This window comes from Ambystoma mexicanum, chromosome 9 (genome assembly GCF_040938575.1).
Source record: "Ambystoma mexicanum isolate Mex_15411 chromosome 9, UKY_AmexF1_1, whole genome shotgun sequence".
Classification (NCBI taxonomy): Eukaryota; Metazoa; Chordata; class Amphibia; order Caudata; family Ambystomatidae; genus Ambystoma; species Ambystoma mexicanum.
The window spans coordinates 442,890,236-442,917,259 of record NC_090931.1 but is presented as its reverse complement, the minus strand read 5'-3'; the positions used below and the strand labels follow the sequence as shown (position 1 = coordinate 442,917,259).

The window sequence follows — 27,024 nt, the reverse complement described above, 5'->3', positions numbered from 1 at the left end:
CAGATGATGTGCATCCTCCTCTGTTTGTTTTATACCAACCTTCTCCAGGTGGCTTCCACCCCCTTCCATTATCATATAACACCCTCCATCCACTGTCTTACAAGAACCTCCTCCAAATGGATTATCTCCCCCTCTAATCTCCAACTTCCTCCTCCAAACTCCCGCTTCTCTCTCTCTCGAGCCAACTCCTTCCTTGCTCTCCAGTCTCCACCAAACTACTCTTGCATATTCTTACTCCAAGAACCTACACTGTCTAGAGTTCTGGGATGATAGCCCAGTGATCCATCCCCTGGAATTTGGGTTTCAGAGCGGGGGATATGGACTTGCAATTGTGACCGGCTGAGGGGCCATGATAAGCCTTGCCTTATTCTAGCATTTGTGAGAGCTTTGGTGCCTTAAGGCTGGATCAAGCCTTCAAACAGCTTGTACGTCATCTCCCACCTGTCCCAGCCTCTGGTGTCCAAGGACCATCATGGCATTTATCTGATGTAGCTAGGGGTATGATATGATATATGATATGCTATGGCATTTATAACGTGCCTGTATACAAGTGTTTCTAGGCGTACTGAAATTCGTCTTTGAGTAAGTGTTCGTCTGAATTCCAGCTGAAAATGAGATATTCGGCTTGGCCAAATACTTAATAATCACTCGAAATCGAATAGTTTCCCATACAAAACACATTAAATACTGCTTTGACTGGATGCCTGGAATCATTTAGGCATGTCATGTTTATCCTTTAAAAGGATCATTAAACAAAGGCTGCTGTCACTTTTTTGAGCACATGAAGAGCAGAGGTGTGAAAGTGCAAACAAAGTCCATGCCCTTCATGTGCTGGACAGACATTCATCTGGTGGTTTGTTGGGGAGGGGTGAGCTGAAGTAAAACCCTCAATATTTTGAATGCATCTATGGTCTACCCTGTATTTTGCAGTTAAAAACCTTTAAGCTGGAACAATAGTTTATGAAGTTGCTATTGGAAAATATTATTTACTTCAGGCAATTATTGATTTGCTGATGACCTGTGTGAGAAATCTGAAAGTTACAGTTTCCAAGCCCACCAATTCCCAATCCAAATAATATAATTAAGTGGATTAATATAGCTGTTGCAGAGAACCCAGTACGTTCCAAATCGAGAGTAAAAAGCGCAGGAGGTAGTGTGCCTGCAGCAAAGAACTGTATTCAGCCTGCAGGTCAAGGTTATAAAGCAAGTAAGATGGCTCAGCAGCAGAGATGTGCTTGTAATACTGAAAAATATGTTACAATTCCCACCCTCCAAATTTCTCTTGATGCCAAAATGAGTCCCTTTGAAATGAGTAAACGTGGCAGGAATGTGGCTATATTTCTTTTAACCAAAATGCACCAGTCTGTGGCAGCAGAAATATTCCTCCCAACATTAGGGAGTTTAAAAAGAGGGATGTTTGTGTGATAAAGACAAGGAGATGCAATTTTTCAATTTTGAAACATTGAACAAAATAGGTGTACAAGTGAAACAAATAAGTAAAATAAACATGCACATGTCATTTAAAGATCTGAAAATCAGCACTGTCCCTACCCTAGAGTGTCAGCCGAGAACCATGGAGGACTCAGCATTCCCTACAAATTTTTGCCTGGTGTTTTTTGCCATGCCCCAAAACACCACAAACATACCCCAACGGGAAAAGAAAGAAAAATACTATCTATTAATGAAAAGACATTTTTCACATGCCTCATCCCCACTCAGTACCACAGGACGAAGCATGGCTTTAGCATCCCAAAGGAGTGTATTCAGTAGCACTTCCGCATCAGCAGGGTTCTATTTGATGCAATCACTCCTTTTGTGTTTCAGTGCCTTGCTGGAGCCAGAAGTCTAAAAGGTGGGCAGGTCAAAAAGGAACATTTGAAAGTGCAAGTAGACACATCCAAGTCTCCCTTCTCAGTGATTGCATACATGCACACTATACTTTTGGGCTAGTCTTAGTTACTTTGGCCCTGCCTAACAAATGACACCTATGAATGCACAAACATTTAAACTGTATTGTTACTGAACAGTTTCTTTTCTGATAATGTATTCCTTTCATTGTTTACACTAATATCTTCCATAGAAAACAAAGAGAAGGAATGCAATAAAGAATTGGCATATATATGTTTTAAAGTGTGTTTTTAATTTACAAAGTGTTCTTCTTGTCTACATAACTTTATTGAAAAGGCAACTATTCGGCACTGTATTCGGCGTTGGACGAATACTTCTTTAACTATTCGGTACTTAAACATTCTATTCGGTACACCCCTACATGTAACACATTCTGGGGGTCTGTCCTAGCTTCCCCCAGATTTCCCTATACAAAGGTGAGGTGTTTAAAAGTATCTTTAAATCCTCTGCTGTTTTCCTGATCGCACAGAGTACCATTGTGTTGGCAAGAACCAAATGCTGCGCTCATTATCTGAAGTGAACTTGCTTCCAAAGCCTTGCCTTAAGGAAAAGCTCGGAGGTGTAGCTCTGATGTTCAGGTGGGCTCTGGGGGTGGTTGCCTTAGGAGATTGGTGAATGCCACGGTGGTCTTCACAGGCTCTCTGATCGAGTGTATAGAATTCCTTCGCATTAGTAACAGACCTGTTAGATGAGTGCCAAAAGAAACTTTGAGGGGCTTCTAAAGCTGAAGCAAGTGTTTGCTCCTTCTGTTGTACACATGCAATTCCCATGCTAGACGATGCCTTGCGCTCCCCGGGTTCAAATCTCTTAAAGAGACAGTGGTTGCAATTTTCCCAACTCTAGGGTTAAGTGAAAAACCTTTCCTTGGGAATGGGGAACATAATCTCCCTGGTTCTACAGTGCTCAAGGTTCCTGCTGCAGGGAGGCTTACTATTAAATGGGCAGGGAATATTGATCCCTCACTTTTATGACACTTAATTATACTTTCTTTTGGGTGTAGGGGTGTATAGAGAGTCTGACATTAGCAACAACTTGCAGTTCTAACCTCCCAGGATCAAGGGCATTCGCCCTTAAAGGGGCAGAATCACCTTCTGCCAAATGAGTGCCCAATGAGCTAGACTCCTTATAGAATGCTTCCCTTTGTAATTTCGTAGACTTTATATGCTATTCATATCTCCATAATCCCCAAGCTTTTGAGAAGGCACTTTGAAAGACTTGCATACAGTGCTCGCAATAAGGCTCTCTGATCAAGCACATAGTGAGCACATCTCCATCAGTCCCTGCTGAGAAAAAGGGTCTTGATGCATGCATACAATTCATCCCAGTTCCAGGTCTCAATATGGCCATTTAATAGACTTTACTGGGTGACAGATCTCTGCATGACCCATCTCTCAATAGGGCTTATTGATAGACTGGTACAGTGATCAGATCTTTCACAGACCCAGCACACAACAAGTCTCTCTTTTTAGCTCTCAATAAATCAGATCTCCTAGACGTGTTAGTTTCTGATGAGTATATTTTATAGATTTGTGTAGGATAAACTGATGCCACCTCAGTCTGATTTCAAGATACGACTGTCCAAAACTTTGGCACGGAGTCAAAAACCACCCTATTGCTAATTTCCTGAATTCCTTTGCCAGAAGTCTTTCGTGACACGGCTTTTGATTGATTGAATTGAACAGGGCAATCCAAACTGCCCCCAACCTCACGTACGGCTACTTAACAAAATTGTCCCAGTTCTTTAGATCCTGTCTGTTCCACTCTTATTTAGTGTAAAAAGCTGCATTGCAGAGGAAGATCCTCCAAAAGGATGTCAATTAAACAATTTTCAATTCTACTGAAAGAAGAATTCTTTAGGGTAAAGTCTCCCAATCTTTTGATTATCTAATTAGAATTGTGGGCGTGTGAACGATGCCCTCACAATGTTGCGGTGTGCAGTTTGTAACTACCCCATTGCTGCTCTTTTATTAATTCTTCACTCGGATTGCGGGAACTGAAAAAACGAGTCTTTGCAACTTAATGAAGGCGACGTTCTTCTCATAGTAGGCAGCTTCATTAATAAAGCTAGGGTATATAGTCGATTCTCCGTCATACAGGATTTCCTCCCCATTCAGCATCAGGAAAAGTGGGTCCCCAGGGTTCACAGGAAGAAAGTCTTTATCCTAAAAAGAATAAAAAGTATTTTAAAGGTGGATCTATTTTGAAAATTCATAACGGGCAATACTCCGGAGTCGGAGCTCTTTAAGCATTCGTACCCTCCCCAGTCACGATGCCACCACTTGCTAGTAGCGGCATCAACATAGATGGGATAAAATACCCACTATCTTTATAAGTTCACAAAACTCCAAGGTGACTTGCAATATCCTTTTTTATGTACAGTAGAGAATATTTTATTAATTATGATACAAGATCAAACTGTCAGCCCCTTCAATGCATGTGCCCTTGCTTACTCTAGTGCAATAGAGCTGCCAGTTGTGGATACATACAAATGTACATTTGGATTGGATGAAAAAAGACATTTATATGAAACTTGCAATATGCTGCAATACATATTGCAAACAGTTGTGTTGAAAAGCCGTTTTGTGGTATAAATTAACTGATAATATGCAGACAGATTCTTGCTCTTTGTGTTAAACTCCAAAATACATATTTTAAAAAACTAATACAAATGGAAAATGTGCTTTAGATGTGCTTTTCTGAACTAGTTTAAGAAAATATGCAAGTCACCTTATTCTAAAAAAGAGCACCTGTGCACTACAAGGGGGCTGCCTGACTGTACAAAAGGTGCAATGCGCAGCCTCCTTGCATACATTAGTGCCGGGGGCACGCTCCTGACACTAATGTATTACAGGATACCAGCAGCAACGTGGGTGCTGGCAACCCATTTCAGACTTTAAAGAACCTGTCATTGCAAAATGCGAAGAAAAAAAAACATTTCTATCCCTCGTTTGAAGGCTAGAAACGCTGATGTTCCACTTCAAAAGAAATGCATTAGAGGTGCCGGAATCCACCTGTAATGCAGTGCGCACCCCCTCGTGCCTGTTTCTGACAGATGCAGGGGAATAGCTTCATTTACTCAGCATTTTAAAGAATATCCTTCTCACGTACACAGAAGGTGCTTAAAGATACACAGATCCACCCCTGATTTGAGAAAATGTGCAAAGTGTGCATCAGTGACGTACACATTCAAATGCCCTTTCGGTGTTGGGTGCATCATTTTTTTTGGCAAAAGTTATGAGATGTGACAACGGATCTCATTCATTACACCAAGAAATGGTTTGAGAACGTACCCCCCTCCCCGAATGCACAAAATAAACCAACTACTTTAAACATTTCCTTGTCAATTATTGGCTGTAGAAAGCAGGAAAGCATTTCTGAAAAAAGGGAATCTGAAAAGCTAGTAGTGCCTTTAATTGTTGTGCCTGAACACCTGTGAACCCATGCTCGCAAATCTCGACTCCAACTCTCCCGCTGTTCTCATTCACCTTGTTCTCTCTTCTGCCTTTCGACATATCCTCATAAAATTACTCCATGATACCCTCAGCATCACTGGCCGGGCACTGAATTGGCTGACCTCTTTCCTCACTAACCGCCCTTCCCAGCTGCAACTGGGCCCTTTCTCTTCCACCACCACACTCTCCACCTGTGGCATCCTCCAGGCTCTATCCTATCGCTTTGACGCTTCAATATCTATCTTGCCCCTTTTGCTCACCTGATCTCCTCCTTCTTACCTCATTTCCAGTGTTATGCCGATGACACACAGCTTTCCTTCAAACTTCCCTCCACTACCTCCTCTTCTTCCTCTCTCATCCCTGAATGTCTGTTTGCCATTCAGGTATGGTATCCAGCTAATGATCTCTGTCTTAATGCCAGTAAGATGGAGATCCTTCTCATTGGAACACTAGCGCCCTCTTTTCCTTCTACCCTTTGGCCACCCTCTCTGGGCCGTCTACCCCCACCATCCTGTGAGGCCAAAAACCTTAGGGTTATCTTCGATTGTGCTCTCTCCTTCAACCCTCACATCATGGACCTCACCAAAAAGTCCCAGTTCCAACTCCACCTCCTCAGAGGCATTCTCCCTTTCCTCACCTTCCCCCAGAAGCTCAATGTCTCTAGAGCTCTGGTCCTCTCCAGGCTGGACTACTGCAACAGTCTCTTTCTCAATCTCCCTCTTTCCTCCCTAGGCCCCTCCAGCTAATCCAGAATAGGATTGCACGCTTTATCCTTTGCCTCAAGCCCAGGGACTGTATCTCTCCAGCCCTATAATCTCTACACTGGCTTGCGGTGGCTGCAAGGATCAAATTCAAGACCCTCTGCATCATCCACAAGGCCTTCTGGGGTCTGGGACCACGTTATCTCCAACTTTCCCTGCCCCTAAATACTCCCCTGCAAGAGCCCTACGCTCCTAACTCTTTGACTGCCAAACGCTTCTCCAAGCAGATAGTGGGGGGCAGATCTCTCTCTGCAGCTGGTGCATCTCTTTGGAACAGCCGCCCTGCGATTTGAACCAGGGTTTCGTAAGTTCCAGAAACTTCTCAAAACTCTGCTTTTGTTTACCCCTTTCCCTGTTTCCCTTCCCTGTTAATCACCCCACTGCCACTGAGACCGGTGGGCTGATCCTCATGAATTTCACAGGATTTCAGGACCTTCTTCCCAGTTGATACCAGCACCCTCCCCCCACTGCACTGCCCCTGAGGGGCCCTGCTTGGCGGCTCTGCATCCCACCTTTGGGAGTGCCCTGCACTAGCACATAGCCGGAGGTCTCCACCTTGACCTCCCCTTGGCACTTCCCTCCCGGGCACTCCACCAGCTCTTGTCTACTCCTCTGCTTCCCCTCCTTCCATCTCTATCTCCTGCACTTCTCCTCACTGCACTTGCACGTCCGAATGCCACAAGGCCTAGTAGGAACACAACTGTATATTTACTGTTTTTGACATTGTGATTCTTTCCCCTGTTCCCTTCCCATTTAGCCTTGTGGTGCTTTGAAACACAATTCTGTTGTAAAGGTCCTTAACAAAGGCTCAATAAAATAAATATGAATAAATAAAACGAAGGGCTCTAGTGTCAGCTGGGTTTCTACTCTATAGTGGCAGGATTTGTGACCTCACAAATAAACTGTAAGAAGTTATTACAGCTACAGTAGGGATTTCATGTTTCTACTGCTGAGGACTGATGTCATGACTATACTGGAAAAAGGACATTATTTACAGGCTTTCATACCGATGCTGCAAGCTGCCATGTATTTTATGAGCATGAATTGAGCTGCTAGTGAAACACTAAGCTTCTTTTCAATTAAAATTGAAATATGTCAGCTGACCACACAAGTAGTGTAATAATGGGTGCTTCCCAATTTTTTCTTATCGGGGACCAGTTTTGATGCAGGAAGAAAGCAAACAATATGCAAAGAAAAAAGAACAGGTTACCCCTTCCTAATAAACCTGTGACTAGGTAGAGAGTGACTTTCTGGAATACTGTTTCTTATTTCGGTATTGCATTCAAACCAAGCACAATTATTCAAATCCGTATTGCATAGTATATAAGTGTGTCCTTTTGTGTGCCATTCACAGAGTAGGGCCTGTAAGAGACCTATCCATGTGTTTATTTTCTACCAGGGTGCTGAAGAAGCAGCGTGCAGGCTGTTAGGTCTAGCCTGGGAGGAACATCGACATATGTTTCCGCCCTTATGTTTAATTGCGTTATCCCTAAAGCTTTTCAACTGTTGTTGTAGGGCCTTCTTCAGGACGAGATGGTACTGATTTTGTGATTTAACCTGGGAACCCACTTAGATATTTTACAACACCAGCACTATAATTCAAAAAAATATGAAAACTATTAGTTTTGCACTAATTAGTGTTTGGTTTCTATCAAATTACTCATGTAATTATTTTGACATTTGCTAACTAACCTCAATCTGAGTCACTGGGCAGATGGGCAGCATGTTCAGAGAAGTCACTTATGTCTGAAGGTGAGACGACTGGACGGTAATTCTGTCAGTCTGTGTTTCTAAAAAAGTTGCAAATATCATCTCAGTACGCATTTATACTGTGCAATGCGTGTTTTCTTTTGAATCACAGGTATGCGTTCATTCTGTCCAGTACAAACCTTATTTCGTCTATTTCATTCCAATTTGGAATGTTTCTACTGTTCATGTCACTACTTCAAAACATAGGTGGGCAGTGTGTGGAGGCGTTCTCCTGAAAATAATATGTAAAGGGCTGCATTAGTCTGGTGCCCGGTTATATAATTATTGTTTCTGATTTTTTTTAGAACATTTTGTTGCAAAGTTCAAAAGCGAGTCAAACTTCATAAGGTTTGCCTGATGCTTTTCTGCAGTACTAACATGTTCATAAGGTGCAGCATGTTGAATAATGCTGCAGAATTAACATGTTTTAAATGTTTACAGGGCCTTCATTACCAAGCTGTACTAAGTACAAGGCCGACTCGCGTTTTACCTTGTTTGTCCTCGAGGGACGTGTATCTTCTCGAAATTCCTCTGCTGCAGAAATCTGTAATCGCAGGACGACAAAGGTTTTCTTTTCACTTCATCAGCAAATAATGCGTCACATTTCCAGTCACGTGATTTCTGCCTAAGCGGCTTCACATGTCTCTGTGTCATGAATCGCAGGGTGCGCCCCTTTTGGGCCTCATGGTCCTTGTCACAACGGATTTATACTCATTAATACCTCCAATATGGCCGTACAACGCATTCCCTTCTCGCTCCATGCGTTGGACGTAACCTTCTCTATTTGTAGACCACGCCTTCCGCGGCTCCGCACGTCTCAATGCTATAGCGATTAGCGACCAGACGTGTGCTCCGTAGCTCGCGGTTCTTCTACTTTCCACTCCGCTATCCCTTCCTCGAACCCCCCCCCCCTCTTCTTCCTCCTGGATTCTAGTTCTAGCGAACTTACCTTGCCTCCTGGATTCCTGGATTCGACCTCCTGGGAAAACTGAACGCATTCTGGATTCGGCAAAGACACGGGCCGCCTTCTTCAAAACCCGATCCATCCGAAAGAAGGCAGCCTCCAAGGACACCGGTAAAGAACGGATTCAAGTGAGAAGGGGGGAACTCCTTGACAGTTTGAGACGCCACCCAATCGAAAGCGATATATCGACATGGAGGCTGCCGTGCAGAACTTGATGCCTCGTATGCAGGAACTATCAACTGAGGTACAGAATCTGAAAGCGGAGAAAGACGCTCTCAAACAATTGGTCCTATCCCGGGATTCTGCTACAAAAGAGAGTGTTATACTGGGCGGAGTCGTGGATAAATACGACGGCTCAGCAAAGACCCTTCGTACATTCCTGGATTCGTGCTTGGTTCACTTTACCTTCAAGCCTTACTATTCTGCGACCCACAGGGCCAAGGTGGGTTTTCTAATCTCTCACCTTTCCGGGAATGCCTTGACTTGGGCCACTCCCCTCGTTAACTCTAGTGATGTCCTCCTGGACGATTATGATGGGTTTATACGGGCCCTAAAAGACATGTTTGACTGCCCTGAGCAGGTCTATAGTGCACAAGAACGCTTGTTAGACTTTCAGCAAGGGACCCAGGATGTGCTCACGTATGTGACCCGATTTAAACAACTGGCAAAGGAAGCCGACTGGTCCACTGAGGCGAGTTTTACCCTGTTCAGGAGAGACTTGAACGAAGAAATTAAGGATGAGCTGGCCAGAGTGGCACGACCAAGCTCATTCCAGGCATTAATGGATCTTGCCATGCAGATTGACTTCCGTATCCAGGAAAGGAAGTCAGAAAAGAAGAAATCCAGGGGAACTCCTTCCAAGGTATCATTTGAGGGTACCCCCAGACCGGAAATCAACCCAAGCCCAGTTTCAGAATCCAAGCCCATGCAGATTGGGGCCTTTCGTGGACCCATATCTCCACAAGAGAGAATGAGGAGAATTCATACGGGCTTGTGTATGTACTGCGCCTCAGATAAGCATTTGGTTAGGGTGTGTCCTTTAGCACCCCCTCGGCGGTCGGGAAACGCCAGATCCCGATCCTAGATGGAGCAGAGCTTCGGGAGAGAGTTGTTTGCTCCACATCCATTCCATCCTTGAACTCTCCTGGACAAAACAATTTGGTGGTACTGCAGGCCTTTTTATCACCATCCAAGAATACAAACTATTCCATTTTGGCCCTGGTAGACTGCGGAGCTTTGGGAATTTTCATTGATCATGATTGGGTTGATAAACATCAAATTCCCTACGAGTCACGAAGCACCATGCAGCCTGTGGAGGCTATCGACGGAAGACCCCTCACATCAGGACCCATAAGCTTTCAGACCAAGGAGATCCAGCTTTCAATAAATCACCATCGAGAGCTGATCAGGTTTGACATTATTAAGTCAGCTCATTACCCCTTGGTATTGGGCATGCCTTGGCTACAGAAACACAACCCATATATCAACTGGTCTGCGGGTTCCCTATTCCTAGGCTCAGAGTTTTGCATGTCTCATTGTCTATCCCTAGAACCTCCATTAACACACCCAAAGGAACCAACAAAGGAACAACAGACACCACTAATGGTATCCAATGTCATACAAGTTCCTGAAGTCTACCAAGCTTATGCTGATGTGTTTTCGACTGCCATTGTCCAGGCCTTACCCCCACACAGACCTGAAGACTGCGCAATAGATACGGAACCCTCTGCAGTGATTCCCTTCGGGCAGGATGTTCATTCTTTCCGAACCCAAGAAGAAGGCCCTAAGAGAATACCTGGATACCAACTTTCAAAATGGCACCATAAGACCTTAGAAATCTCCTGCTGGTGCTTCTCTATTCTTTGTTCCCAAGAAGGATACCAAGGAACTCACACCCTGCCTTGATTATCGCGGGCTAAATCAATGTACCCTCAAGGATCGGTACCCATTACCCCTGATTTCAGATATCCTATAAGCCGTGAGAGGCGCAGTGATATTCACCAAGTTGGATCTCAGGGGCGCCTATCATTTGATCCGTGTCAGGGAAGGAGACGAATGGAAGACCGCCTTCAGAACACCCTTTGGCCATTTTGAGTACCTAGTCATGCCCTTCGGATTGGCTAACGCCCCGGCAGTTTTCCAATGCTTTATGGATAGGGTGTTCTCTGACATGCTGTTTCTCTTTGTTATTGTATATCTGGATGACATACTGATCTTTTCCAAGGATCCTAAAGAACATGAAGAGCACGTGAAGGCAGTGTTGCAGAGACTCCGAGATCATAAACTCCTGGCCAAATCTGAAAAATGTTTGTTTCATGTGACCTCCGTTCACTACCTAGGGTTTATCCTTACCCCAGAAGGAATCGGTATGGACCCTTCAAAGGTAAAAGCCATATTGACCTGGCCCGCTCCTACTTCCGTGAAACAAATTCAATCTTTCCTGGGACTCGCCAATTTCTACCGGAAATTCATATCTAATTTCTCCGAGATAGTTCAACCGATTGTTGCTCTCCTGAAGAAAGACACTCCTTTCCTCTGGTCAACACCACAAGATATGGTGTTCCAGCGTTTAAAGACAGAGTTTACGCAAGCTCCTATCTTGGCTCAACCCGATACTAGCCGTCCTTTCCTGGTAGAAACGGACGCTTCAAATTATGCCATTGGCGCAGTCCTGAAACAAGAATTAGGAGATAAACTGGAACACCCAATTGCTTACCTCTCACGAACTTTGACTCCTAGTGAAACACATTATTCAGTCCTGGAAAAAGAATTGTTAGCCAGCCGCCAAGCCTTCACTGAATGGCGACATCTACTTTTGGGAGCTAAACATCCAGTTCAGGTCCATACTGACCACTGAAACCTCCAGATTCTACAGTCTTTGGAGTGTAGGAACAGTCGTCAGGCATGTTGGGCATACTTCTTTGCCCAGTATCAGTTCCATTTCACTCACGTTCCTGGATCACAAAACCTGATCGCCGACGCCTTATCTCGAAGACCTGACTACGAGCCTACGGAAGACAAGGCATATCCTCAGATGTTTTCCCCCACAATCTTTGTGGCCCAGGCAGTCAACTTCCTCGAAGAAATCCAAGCCCAAACCCAATCCTCTGATCTGTGGAAGGACAAATCCAAAAGAAATCCTTGGAATGTAAGGGTCCGGGAAGGCTATTTGTTCAAAGACAATCTGTTGGTCATCCCTACAAAAAGACTACAACAGAGAATAATGAATCTCTGCCACGATACCCTACACTCCGTACATCGTGGTGTCACCAATACCCTCCGTCTGATACAAAGGCAATTCTGGTGGCCTAGGATGAGACCCGACGTACGGCAGTACATTCAATCCTGTGTTGTCTGCAGTCAAAATAAACACAATAACAAGAAACCAGCGGGCCTTCTACTACAACCTACATTGCCAACTAGGCCTTGGGAGATTATTGCGATGGACTTCATTGTGGAACTGCCACCATCCCGTGGGTATACCACCATCATGGTTACCATAGACCTGTTCACTCATATGGCTCATTTTACGCCCCTGCGTAAATTACCATCCTCTTCTGAACTAGCAGGAATCTTCCTGGAACACATATAATACATCTCACAATTCTGGAAACATCTCTGTCAATGCTTAGGGATCCAACGTGCCCTTTCATCAGGTTACCACCCTCAAACCAACGAAATCACAGAACGTGTCAACCAAACCCTGGAACAGTATCTTCGATGCTTCGCCACCAAGGTCCAGGATGACTGGTCGCTCCTGATACCCGTGGCTGAATTTGCTTACAATAATTCTGACCATTCGGCACTTAAGATCAGCCCCTTTTATTGCAGTCAAGGATTTCATCCGTCGGTCCTACCTTCTGTTCTTCCCCAATCTACACCAGTACCAACAGTTGACTGCTGGATTGAAACTCTTGTCAACCTACATAAAGAAGCCAAGGAATGTTTGGAGAAGGCCAGGAAACAGACCAAGAAATATGCAGATTCCAGAAGAAGACCTGGCCCTTCTTATGCAGTCGGTGATCAGATCTGGATGTCCTCCAAATTACTACCCCGACATCTACGGCCTAGTAAACTGGCCCCTCGGTACTATGGTCCATTTTCCATTAAAGAAATTATAAATCCTGTTTCTTATCGGATCGAGTTGCCTGAATCCTGGAAAAAGATACACCCAGTATTTCACACATCTTTATTGAAACCCTACTATCCATCCTCCCAAAAACCCTCCAGACCGCCTCCTATACTGGTCGATGACCAATTGGAATATGAGGTATCTCGGATTTGTGACTCCAGGTATAGAAGGGGCCAGCTTCAATACGTGGTTGAATGGAAAGGATATCCTCCTAGCGAAAGAACCTGGGAACCTCTCTCAAACATCAAGGCCCCACAGCTGCTCAGAAGGTTCCACCTCATCCACCCGGGCAAACCATGAGGGAAGGGTCTTCGGAGGGGGCATGCTGTCATGAATCGCAGGGTGCGCCCCTTTTGGGCCTCATGGTTCTTTTCACAACGGACTTATACTCATTAATACCTCCAATATGGCCGTCCAACGCATTCCCTTCTCGCTCCATGCGTTGGACGTAACCTTCTCTATTTGTAGACCACGCCTTCTGCGGCTCCGCACGTCTCAATGCTATAGCGATTAGTGACCAGACTTGTGCTCCGTAGCTCGCGGTTCTTCTCCTTTCCACTCCGCTATCCCTTCCTCGAACCCCCCCCCCTTCTTCTTCCTCCTGGATTCTAGTTCTAGCAAACCTAACTTGCCCCCTGGATTCCTGGATTCGACCTCCTGGAAAACTGAACGCATTCTGGATTTGGCAGAGACACGGGCCGCCTTCTTCAAAACCCGATCCATCCGAAAGAAGGCAGCCTCCAAGGACACCGGTAAAGAACGGATTCAGGTGAGAAGGGGGGAACTCCTTGACACTCTGATATTGAGATCGCCATATTCAAATGATCTCACATCTATCATAGATGTCATGAGTTGTTGATCTGTGGAGCCCTGGATGGTTGTATATGTGTAATACCTTACGAGTTATCATACAGAACCTTATCTATACACTATTTTGTGTTTCTGTGTTTCTGTATTTCCAAAATGTGGACTTCTTTATATGTTCTTTATATGTTCTCATGGTTTATTACAGTACCTCAGCATCGTGTTTGATTAAGGCTGTTTATCAATTGATATATTCTGTTGTGAAAAATGGACCACCCTGCAATGTGCCCAAAGGGCTTAGACACAATTAGCACACCTTTATGCCCAAAGGGCACAGTCAGGAAAGGGCTCTTTTGCATGAAGAGTCCACACTCTATACATGTGTTCAAACCATGTTGTACAGTGTCCAATCTGTGTATCCATTGTTGTTCTGCCTTCCTCAACATTAGATCACGGTCTCCCCCTCGTATTGGTGCTGCAATGGTTTGCATCACCAGGATATGGCTGATGGTTTGTGTTTTTGCTTAAATAAATGAGCAACCAAAGGTTTGTTGTCCACTCTGTTTGTGTTGTATGTGTTAAAGAAATGAAAATTCACATTCCGTACTAACCCCACAATACCACTACTTTTTTAATACTTAAATGTATTAGTTAGCCAAATGTAATTGAAGTATGTTGTGTTCATGTTTTTATAAAGTGTTTTTTATAAATTGATCTTAATAAATTTGCTATACTGATTAGAATAATTGTGTTTGGTTGAATGCAATACCGAAATAAGAAACTTTATTCCAGAATGTCATTCTCTATCTAGTCACGGAGTTATAAGGGTGTTGGGGGGGTAACCAGTTTTCTTTTTTCATTGCAAACTGACCACACAAGTATAGCACTATTAGGAGCAACTGTAAGGTTACCTCACACCCTCAAAACAGGTGCGTCAAAGGTAGCACCAGTACAAGTGCAAGCCTTTATGTGCAAACTCCCAACGCAGGCCTTGCACGAGCAGCAGCAGTGAAAACCTGACTGGCCCAGGTACAAAGCTAGCAGCAGTAGTACATGTCCCTCATGCACACAGAGCAAGTGCAGCACATGAAGAACCGGTCCAGACCCCCCCACACACACACACATATCCAGAACAATACTAGTGGCTGTGGTGTGTTGCCCAGCATTGTGAAATTTCCCTTGGGGTGTAATTGCCCTGGAGGGGGAACTGTTGCCCTAGGTCGAGTAGTGGCAGCTGCCTCCACTTCTTCTGACTGGCATAGTTACGTAGTATTACGTAATGTTACATGAGTCAGAGGCTCTCTGAGCCCCGGCCACCATTTTTGAAGTTTCGCACCACGCTGCTTGGGGACATAAATGGGCACTTCTCGCTGGTGGCCGCCTTTGTAATCCAGTCATCCTGCAGGATCGACACACCATGAAGGAAAGAAAGACGGCTGCAGTTAGTGTTCCCGACTCCAGTTCCTCTCTACCCAGACTGGTGCGGAAAGAAAGAAAGCTGCATTGCCACCCGGCTCTGGAATTGCTCTCTTGTCCTCTGTCATGTAAGGTATGTATGTTCGAGTGACCTGCATGTGACAGTGTGTGCATGTGTGCTGGGATGTATTGTGTGTGATGGGAAAATGTTCCCGGCAAGAGTTCCTAAAAGCTTTATATTTCCCTACCTCAGAAGGACTGCGTGACGGACCTCCAGTTCTGGGTTCACACAGGCCTTTTTTTCTAATCTAATCGGGTCAGAGGGGTTGGTCACTACCATTTCCTTACTTTTCACGGGTATAACTAGGAACTGTTAATTTTGTTAACATTTGAAGACCTGAAAAATGCTTACTTCCCTGCCTCATGCCTTCCGAGGTAAATATGCTCTATATCGGACTATAAGGCAATTCTACAGCAGACGCAACCTGCCCTGTCTGCCCCAGAGTCAGCAAATACCGGCCCTGACATCACATGGTATCCTTGGAACTTGCTTGGAGTTTATTTCTGTGGACAGTCAAAAGTATCCTTATCTGTAGTTTCTGAAATAAAAGCATATTGCTAGTTTGGACAATATGGCCAGATATATCCACCATAAAAACAAGTGTGAAATTTCTGAAAATACAGCTGTTCGCTTCAGTTAGAAAAGCACAATCACCATATTTTTGCAATGCCTGCCACAGTCAGATGGTGTTTTCAAACAAAGGTTTCAAAAAATCTTTTGCAAACAATATTTCTACCAATTACATCTGGGAAGAGATGTGTTCAAGCTCCTGAACTGCAGACTGTTCTCAAATTCTGGCTTCTCCACTTAACCAAAATGTGTGCTCCCGGCCATATTCTTTTATCGCACTATCCCTTATCTGCCAAAATTTAAATTCTATTTTAGGTATTCAGCTCACACTGTCTGCTACTTCAAAAAGTCTTTCAGCTATATTTCCATAGCCAAATATTAACAGTGACAATTCAGCACCCGAAACAACAGCCCAGAAAGCTCTTTGGGCTCTGAGCATTGCTCAAAAACTAAGTAAGTCTTCCTCTTCCAGAACCCACTCTTCCTCTTCTAGAAAGTGGTTACAGCATCAGTTTGAGTAAGACTATGACTGTGTCCCAACTTGTGCAAGCAAGTTCCCAGTTCAGATTCTCGCAACCTACTTTTACTCTTCTCCTACCTTCCTCCCCGGGAGCAATTGGAGGCCTTTGATACAGCTATAGCTAGATATTTGAGGGTCACCACTGCACAATCTCTGATCTGAATCTGCTGTGATAGAGCTTCCTCAACTGCACAGCATACAAGGGGTCCCTGCACTATGATTCTACTTTGGCTGCTCCCTCAGCCCCCGCCGCGACTCATTGTAATCTCGAAAACTGTGCTACTTTGAGGTCTGCATTCCATTCCTCCGGACCCAGGATGTTCTGTTGCTGCCCAGGTCCATCCAGGCGGGAACCGAAGCCTTTCCTGCCTGTAGACGTCAAAGCTCCTTTCTGCAATCTCCAGGGTGTAATGTGCATATGTGGTCCATGGGATAAGGATCTCTTCTGAGGGCTAGCCTTATCTTTCTCTAAGTCTTCTTTGGGCTCCTCAATCTTGGGCGATCCCTGCGTGAGACCTTGGACTTAGCTCCATTGGATAACATTGGGCTATTGATTTCTAATGGGCTGACGACTAACACAGGGGGAGGGGTATTGGAACTCTGGGAACTGTAGGGGCCTGTAAACTGCACCAAAAGCATGGTTGGACCTTATGGGCTTATTTAAAGATTATATGAACCATGTGGTCACGTTTTTCTGTTTCTATCATTCTTAAAGGTTACTCTTAATTACCTATAATAATTGTTAGGTATTACTTTGCACAACTTTTATATAACATAACTATTTTTCCTGATACATTGTGTGGGTATTCCCTTATTATTTATTTTTAAAAAGCGCACTGTGAACGGCCACTAGCACTGTCACTGTTTCCGACAACGGACATCAGACATCAGACAGCAACCTATACTTCACACGTATTCCTCAAACAAATGCTCGAACAGCAATGTGTCATGATGGTTGTGAAACTCAACAGAATAAAGTGTCAGTTTCATAGCTCCAGATGCCTTGGTATAACATGAGGGAGGGGTGAGTGAATGTTTAATAAAGGACTCTACCGAAATAGGGCCACCTCCACCCCTTGCTCCAAAGAGAGTCACAAATGAAGTGTTCATTGTCTAAAGGTTCAACAATCCAAACGTCCGGTGGCAGATGCAAATAAAATGTTCTAACTCCATCAATATTCTGATGGGCTAAAGCAAAAAAAAGGGTTCACAAAGTCTTTCTATTGGTGGAGGCTCCACCAATAGAAAGATCTGCAAAGGAAATATAAACAAAGAGACTTCCCTCTTCAAGGAGGGTGTCTCTCCCATGCTCCCATTCCAGGGGTTGGCAAGAGAGGGGTCTCTTGTCCTTCAACCTTCTCTTTTGGGCTGCAGGCTTCCCTGGGATGCTGACCACAGGCTCTCAGAGTGATTGAGGTGTAGGATCGGAGCCTGTGGGTTACTGCTGTGTACCTTGTTGGAGTTTGGTGGAGAAGCATGGCCCTGTGCTTTCTTTCCACTCTTGCCCCCTCAATGCTGGTACTCAGGCCCTGCTCTAGCATGCCTACCCCTAAGGTATAATATCCTCCCTGGTATAGCAGCACAGTGGCATTCATCCTCCCACCTGTACAGTCTCCCCTGGATCAAAGGGTTCTTCCAGAAACTCTCTCTCTTGCTATGTAGCAGGGTTGGCTCTCCTAAGTAGGATGGTCCAGCTCTATACCTGTCAATAGAGGCTCTGTCTCTTCCTCTCTCTCTCTTTTTCCCTACCCACACCACTCACTCCTCTGATAATATCTCCCCTTCACAATATTATTTACATCAATTGCTGACCCACTCTCTTCTTTGCCAGAGTCCACTCTACCCTCCTCCTCCTTCTTGCTGGCACTTCTTCTCCTCGGAAGGAATCACCAGCTAAGTTCCTGCCTCCTTTCTCCTTAAGTTGAAGGCTCTATCCATCTCCAAATCATTATACACCTGTTTGCCCAAGATGGCATCTTCTTCTTTGCTCTATCTAACAATATCTCAACCCGCCCACAATATCAAATCTCTTGCCTCTCTAAATTGATAACACTCTTCACCAACTTCTCCTTCCATCCTCTTCCTGTGTAATCTCTCCCCTGCAAAATATCTCTCTCCTCTTCCTGGGTGACACTCCTTGCTTCCTTTCACAAGTGGTATTGCATTTCCGCTGCTCAAAAACAATATCTATCCCCTTTAACAACACCATATCTCTCGCTCCAGCAAACTATTTTCTATCTCCAGGAAAAACAGAATGTTCTGCACCACACTCTTACTTCTGCTCCCTGCCTCTAACCACAAGCCTCTTCCTCCCTCTGAAATCTCTCCCTTCTCTCTACTCCATGCTTCTCCCTCCTTAACATACACCAGCATTTCAGCCTTCCCAGTCTGTGAGATCATATTTTCCTCTGTTTGGTTACCTAGTTTAGGGGTCTGCCCGGGTTGGCTGCTCTCCTCTTGTCAGCTCTTATACCAGTAGACACTGGCTGATAAGACTGACTGCCTTTTAAAGCCTGGTCTCTTGTGCCTTTGATGGTGCTTGGGACGTTGGTTGCACTCAATCTGTGTGGAATGGACAGCCTTGTAATTTAGTAATCAGCATTGGGTCATGTGTGATGAAAGGGTGGGCTAACCTTATATCATGCCCTGTGACCGTTCTGGATTTTAAAACAAGCGGCAGGGATCGGTATTATGATTGGATAAGCAGGAGCTAAAAGTAGCTCCTGGGTATCCAGCATTTTTAGCCAATGACCTGAAGCTACCACTGGTGATGGAGGAGCTGCACATATAACTTCCACATAAGATTCATGACCCCTTAGGCTTTAAATTATGGATAGAGGTGTCCTATTGTTTATTTACAGATTGTTCCAAAGGCACATAATTCAATTCACATAGGTGGGTTTGCTCAACATCAATTGGGCTGGGGAGCCATAAATTGCTTCTGAGGGTCCTGGTAGACTGCTCAGCCATACTACCACTTGGAGAGTCAGAATAACTCAGAGAAGCCACCCTACAAGCAAAGCAGATCGATATACTTGGACTCTAGAATTAAGGCTTATGAAAAATCTCCCGAACAGGAGTCTGTGGAACCGCACTCTGACAACTAGTGCTTGGAAGACAGATAGTGAACGCCCGGACAACAATACTATTAGCTGCCATCTACATACAAGCTGACTGAGCATTATATGTAGAGTACTGATGCTGGTAGGAGCATGTTCAAGAATATGAACAGTGTTCTGTAAATGCAGACACGGTACATATAAATGATTTACAGATTATGAGAGTATGTGCCATGAAAGGGAAAGGCTTGGTTAGTTGTCTTTGCCCTGCTGCATGGGACTAACATCAATGCTCAGCTGTCCAGTCACCCTTGGAAGTGCCTTGGTAAAGAGAGATTAATTTCATGGCAAGATATAAAGGTACAGCTCCTGATTTAGATCATATCCCAGTTGCTCTTAAAGAATGCACTTTTTCTGACTTGTTCAATTCACCATATTTGATCAATCATTCTTCACAATTCCACTTATCAATATCAACAATATTTTAATTTCAAATGGCCATGTGTTTCCTAGGTCCATGCAAATTAATCATTCATAACAACTCCATTCATCTAAATCGTGTACAAATTAATTATTTACATTTTAATGACAACTGTATATACAATATCAATAAACTTTTGATTCAACAAATCCATATCTTGCCTATGTCCATGCCAACATGTGTTTCGCTGAGCAGTCACATCTAATCATGTGGCCCCTAGTGAGCTTCTTCAAGGCCAACAACAACAAAAAAGAACTGTCATTTGAAAATTGTCAGTGTCATAACTGTCTGCTCTTTTCTGTGTGTTCTTTGCACCATGTATCCAAGTGAATATTCTGTAACCGCGCCACGATGCCCCAGGGCCGTTGCATGCTTTATAAATTCAAATAAATAAATATCAGGTAAAACAAACAATCTTATTACTATTAGTTTACAAAATGACTTCTAATGTTGAATAATTGTATCACCTAAACTAACAAATAATTGAATACAAGCCTTCTGGGGGATACAGATGATACACTTATTCAACAATAGAAGTCATTTGGGGAATTAAAATATTCTTGATATGGATAAATGGAATTGTGAAGAATGATTAATCAAATATGGTGAATTGAACAAGTCAGAAAAAGTGCATTCTTAAAACGCAACTGGGATGTGTTCTAAATATGTAGCTGTGTTTTCCTTTTGGGTGCTTGCAGGGTTGTACCAGATAATCCTGGTGCTGCTTGTTGTGAATTGCATAAAATGGTAAAGTGTGATGGAGTGATATACAATTAAATAAGTGCAACTTGGATCATTTGTGGTACCTGTACAAGATTGAAGATATAAGGGTATCTTTACTACTTGAAATGCTTATGGACTTATTTAGTTGAAGGCTGCCAATCCTATATCCACAAAGGCACAATATGTTCAAAGCAAGTTTCCAGTACATTGGGCATATTTTGTGATGTTTGGTTTAGTTGTTTTGGGCCAAGTTAGTGTTTGTTTTCATTTTTTCATTAGCTTGGAGGAGCAGCCATGGGCATATCTGAGCAGTGACCCCGAATACAGTACTACTGACCTGGTGGGGGGCTCAGTCCAGCTTTTGGTGTGCCTTATGCATTTCCATTTCCCTTCAGACCTTGGCAATAGCAGGGTGAGTCCTTGGGCATACCCAGCAAACGAAACAGGGAAAATGCCTGAGAAATGTGACCCGAAATCCCTAAAATTGACAACATGAGACATACAGGGTAATTCATAGAATTTCGCTGAAAAGTGTCGCAAGCGGCTGGCGCAGAGTGTCCGCGTGCGATTGACTGCGCCAGGCACGTGCGCTAAAACCGATTTCCGCGCACAGCGTATTCATGGATTTCATGCTCCCAAACCAGCCGTGGCGCAGAGTATCGCAGCGACCCTGCAGCAGCGCCAGTAACGCCCCCAAGAACGCCCTCGCGCAAGGAAAAGCCATCAAAATCGCTAAATCATCGCAAAGGGCTGCGCTAACCCTGGACCAGTTTACAGGGCTGCCAAACAAGGAACGCAAAGCGGGTAACGTGCATATCAGGGGTACGCGTGAAGTCATACACGCGATTAGCCAGGGTACGTGTATTACAGGGGTAAGCGGGAAGTTCAACACGCGATTGGCCAGGGTACGTGTATTACAGGGGTACGCGGGAAGTTTAACACGCGATTAGCCAGGGTAAGTGTATTACAGGGGTACGCGGGAAGTTTAACACGCGATTAGCCAGGGTACGTGTATTACAGGGGTACGCGGGAAGTTTAACACGCGATTGGCCAGGGTACGTGTATTACAGGGGTACGCGGGAAGTTATACACGCGATTAGCCAGGGTACGTGTATTACAGGGGTACGCGGGAAGTTTAACACGCGATTGGCCAGGGTACGTGTATTACAGGGGTACGCGGGAAGTTTAACACGCGATTAGGCAGGGTACGTGTATTACAGGGGTACGCGGGAAGTTTAACACGCGATTGGCCAGGGTACGTGTATTACAGGGGTACGCAGGAAGTTTAACACGCGATTAGCCAGGGTAAGTGTATTACAGGGGTACGCGGGAAGTTTAACACGCGATTAGGCAGGGTACGTGTATTACAGGGGTACGCGGGAAGTTTAACACGCGATTGGCCAGGGTACGTGTATTACAGGGGTACGCGGGAAGTTTAACACGCGATTAGCCAGGGTAAGTGTATTACAGGGGTACGCGGGAAGTTTAACACGCGATTAGCCAGGGTACGTGTATTACAGGGGTACGCGGGAAGTTTAACACGCGATTGGCCAGGGTACGTGTATTACAGGGGTACGCGGGAAGTTCAACACGCGATTGGCCAGGGTACGTGTATTACAGGGGTACGCGGGAAGTTTAACACGCGATTAGCCAGGGTAAGTGTATTACAGGGGTACGCGGGAAGTTTAACACGCGATTAGCCAGGGTACGTGTATTACAGGGGTACGCGGGAAGTTTAACACGCGATTGGCCAGGGTACGTGTATTACAGGGGTACGCGGGAAGTTCAACACGCGATTGGCCAGGGTACGTGTATTACAGGGGTGCGTGGGAATCATCACACGCGATTAGGCTGGGTGGGTCCTCACAGGTGTTCCCTGTACACCCTCCACGGCCCCTGCAGGCAGCCTACAAAACAGGGGACTACCCTGCACACCTGCTCATGTCCCCCTGCACCCCCACCCCCCAGCAGTGCAGGGGCAGCCTCCACCAGGCCCCCACTCATGTCTCCCACCACCCCCACCCTCCCGCCACCAGGGGCAGCCTCCACCAGGCCCCCACCCATGTCTCCCACCACCCCCACCCCCCCCCGCCACCAGGGGCACTCTCCACCAAGCCCCCACCCATGTCTCCCACCACCCCCACCAGTGCAGGGGCACCCTCCACCAGGCCCCCACCCATGTCTCCCAACACCCCCACCCACCAGCACTGTGGGGCACGTGGCCAGCAGGCAGTCAGGCAGCAGCAGATGGCAGGTGGGAGCGTGCTCAGGGCTCTGGGGGGCAGTAATTTGGCCTCCTGGCCAGGAGCGTGGTCTCTCGTGTGTGAACGCGTGGACAGCCTGATAGGGAGTGAAATCCCACACGTCAGCAAAGGCCCTTAGCGCGTAAACCCGTCAACAGCATATGCGCGCCTATAGTCACCTGCACGTGCAGGAAATTGTTGCGTGACACGTCCCAGTGTCAAAGCGTGTGATTGGTGAAAATGGATGTACACGTAGAAGTGACAAAGCGTGTGATTGGTGAAAATGGATCTACACGCAGAAGTGACAAAGCGTGTGAATGGTGAAAAATGATCTACACGCAGAAGTGACAAAGCGTGTGATTGGTGAAAATGGATCTACACGCAGGAGTGACAAAGCGTGTGATTGGTGAACGTACACGCCGCGTAAGTGACGCTGTACGTGTGGGCCTGTATATAAGGTACATGTAGAACACCATTTCCTTGTACGTGCTTTTCGTGGAGAGCGAGTGGGTGAATTCTGTACTTCTTGTCGTTTCACACGCGATTTACTTCACGGCGTTTCCAGTTCGTATTCCCTGTTACCTCTGACAGCTTTTTCTCTTTTTTCTCTTTTACTGGTTTACCTGGGCCTGTTCCCTCAAACAGTGTCCCCTTCTACTGTTGTCCTGTCTTCTCAGACAGCGTACACATCTTCTTTTGGCGGGGGTTTAGCCAGCCAAACGCGCTCATTCTTCACGCTCTTTTACCTGGCAGACGGTGAGTCACGCACGTATCCAACTTCTGTGCTTGCCCCGTGTGTAGCCTACCCCTTCAGAGGTCATTCTAGGCTGCGTGTGACACGCATACGTTCATTCTTGTGTTACTGGGTGCCACAGCGTAGTGCAGGTTTTTCTTTCTGCACACGTGGTCTAGGAGGGGTTGCGTGCACGTCATCTCCCTTTTTTGGGCCTCCTGTGCGTTGTGTGACCCGTCATCTTTCCCCAGGGGTTACAATCAGCCGTGCTAGAGCACTAGGGTACAATTACCATCTGGTACCCAACCCCTTTGACCCCCAATTGCCCAGGACAATTGTCTACAGCCACTCCCATACGCACATTAATATCAGTGCCATGGCTGGGAGGCGAGGATTCCGTAAGGGTGGCAAAGGTGGAAGAGCCACAAGTGGTGGCCGTGGTGGATCCGGTAGGGGACGTGGTCGTAACTTGCAGGGTGAGCCTGTCCCCCCATGTGTGGAGGACCAGTCAAGGGCACCCATCATCCCCCCCCCTCCCCCCCTCCCCCCCTCCCGTTGAGGCTGAAGTGGCTGACACCATCCATGCTCAGCCCTTGTTGGACCAGCCCATTGTGGCACCAGACCTGGCTGACTCCATGGCTGACTTCCAGGTCAGCAGGGCTACGACACGTGCGCTGGTGCACGTTGATGCCATCATGCCACGTGGATCTGGGGCAGCAAGGTCATCTGCTGCACCAAGGAGGCAGGGCGGAGTGGCTGCAGGGGCAGCTGCGGCTCCATCCACCCCAGCCCTCACACACCCAGCCAGGACAGTGTCGGTCCTAGTCCATGCTGCTGACATTCCCCCTGACACCATCACACTAGAGCCAATGCCTGCACCAACTCCCATGCTGAGTGTGCAATCCCACACTCCTGATACAGAGTCCACCAGGGCTCCTGCCCCTAGTGTCCAGAGCGGCGCAGGACACTCAGGATCACCACCACCTTCCAAGCGGAAGAGGAAGAGTGCTCGTCCGGCACAGGCTGATGCCCCAGACACGGCTACACAGTCCGGCCCGTCCAGGAAGCCCAGCTTCACGGATGACGAACTGAATGCACTTGTCGAGTATGTGTCCGGACATGACAACGAGATGGTCATTGTTGCAGGATCCAAGACCACACCTGCACAACGCCAGGCACACTGGCAGACCGTTGCGGACATCGTAAGTGCCCTTGGAATCGTGAGGCGCACAGCCAATGATTGCTATAAGCGCTGGAATGACCTAAAGCGCAGGGCAAAGAGTAAGCTGGCCTCAAGTCATGCCGCAACTCTAGTGACTGGAGGTTGGTCTCCAGTAGTAGACATGGAACTCACTCCACATGAGTCAGTCGCTGGGACCTACGTCACGGAGGAACAGATCCAAGGCGTGGGAGATCTGGCTGATTACGAAGCATTGTCCGGTGAGTGCACATGCATGTGTGTGTCATCCATGTGCATGGTGTGTGTGTGAGGGCTTCTGTTCGGGTGCCAGGTGAGAGTGTGTGCGCCTCAGTCGTATGGGTCAGCCATGTGCTTCATGCAATACTTCCTGCGCAGCTGCATTTGGCCATAGCAGTATCCCTTCTGCCAACAGTAGACATCTAGCACAACTGCACGCCAGTTGCCCTTGTAGTGTCACCTTGACACAACATATTTGCTTATTTTTCACTGTTCATTCAGTCATTTTGTTTGCATTCCACCACTTTCACTAGGCATGTCGCTGTCCACTAGTCACATGTCTGACATGGGTATGGTAAAGTGGAGTGACTTTGTTACCTGGATATCATTTGTACACACATGTCCCTGTGCAATTTGACCATTTCAGACTGGCAGCTCCAGGTGAAAAATCTGACCTGTTAGAATCAGAAAAGCCATTACATGCGGGAACTGGACTGAATGAATAGGTGCTGCCCTCCTCTCCATCTTCACTCAATAGCAATGGTACATGCCATCTGTGTGATGGCATGTGTGTTTCACCTGCCAATCACAGGCCAATGTGTGATGCCACTGCCAGGCAGCATGCAGAACATTTGTTCATCTTCCATCTTGGTGTCATCAGTGTGTGCCATTTGCCTGCACTTCATACGCAGTGAGGGTGCATGCATGGGAGGGTTTTAGTCATGTGGGACATGTGTCAATCAAGTACTGGTTCTCTTGCTTCTCAGCCCTCAATGTGTGCCATGGTGCTAATGCCTGTTTCCATTACTTTGTTTTCATGTCTTTGCAGGGGAAGACGCACCTGATACTGCTGGGGTTGTGGAGATGGTGCAGACCCAGGAGGTGTCCCAGGGCCGACCAACCACCAGTGAGGGACGTGGTGTGGTGGTGGGGGAGAACCCACAAGTGCTGCAGGTCGTGCTCTCAAGGGGTGTCTCTGGCTGCACCTCCCCCGAGGTGTACTCAGGTGTTGATTCGGATGAGACCTACGTGCCGTCGCTGGTGAGTGTTCCAGGGAGGGATTCTGTTCTGTCTCACCCACCTGCACCAGGGTCAGTACCCTCCATGGGGATGTCAGTGTTGGCAGCTACGCCTTCGGTGGTTACGGATGCAGGGTCACACTCCGCGACATCTGATCCTGTTCCTGGGCCAGCAGATCAGAGGGGGAATGCAGTCCTGCAGCCTCAGGCAGTGCCGGCACAGCAAGGCGCAGTTCGCCTTGCCCCAGACAGGTGTGGTGCCCGCCGACGTGGTGGCCGTACGCCACCCGGCAATACCGCATGGGAGCAATCCATTTACGGTATGGCTACCCAACAGGCTGCATCATCCGAGATGATGGCTCAGGCCATGGATAGGGTGGCCACTTCCATTGTCCCCCCAGAAAGGCTGATGGAGCGACTAGAGCAGGCAACCGACTCCATCTGCCAGTCACACAGGGAGGACATGTTGGGGTCCAACAGGGACAGGCGGGCGGCACTGGCGACTCTGCAGGAGGCCATCTCCATTGAGTCCCAGGGCCACAGGGAAGCCCTGAGGCAGGAGCTCCTACACCTCAGGACGACTCTTGTTGAGCTTGAGGCTTCAACACACCAAAGGACAGAACAGCAGCTGGAGCGTCTCACCCGTACGCTCTCAGCTGAGATGCAGGCAACGAGGGCGGAGGTCCGGGCATCCCGTGAGTTGTTGCATGGGGACCTCCGCACACTCATCCTCCAGAACCAGACCTACCACACCCGCATGCTTGCAGCCATGGAGGAGCAGACCAGGGCCTTGCGTGGGCTGCCTCCCATAGTGCAACCACCTCCGGATGCAGCTGCACAGGGTGATAATAGCGACAGCAGTGATACTCCCACAATAGGGTAGCCGTGTGGGCCATGAGCCCATGGAGGTGTTTTATCTTCCCAGGATCCACGCAGGTGGGTTCTGGTGTGCATCCTGTCCTCGGACCTCCTGGGTGGCCTCCCCAACCCCCCCGGGCCCATCAATGGCCAT

The 27,024-nt window shown here is 46.7% G+C and overlaps 1 protein-coding gene across 4 annotated transcripts in view; it reads right to left on the bottom strand.

Moving 5' to 3' along the window:
• Window positions 1–2,119: 2,119 nt before the first annotated feature.
• The window catches only part of LOC138488157 (N-acyl-aromatic-L-amino acid amidohydrolase (carboxylate-forming)-like), a 304,572-nt gene continuing 279,667 nt past the window's right edge, over window positions 2,120–27,024 (bottom strand). For 2 of the 4 annotated variants that reach the window (XM_069614944.1, XM_069614945.1), the window contains exon 7: window positions 2,120–4,070. In XM_069614944.1, the coding sequence (XP_069471045.1) occupies window positions 3,876–4,070 (195 nt within the window). In that variant the 3' untranslated portion in view covers window positions 2,120–3,875. The remainder of the gene's footprint in view (window positions 4,071–27,024) is intronic. The other 2 variants (XM_069614947.1, XM_069614946.1) reach the window with 1 other exon arrangement.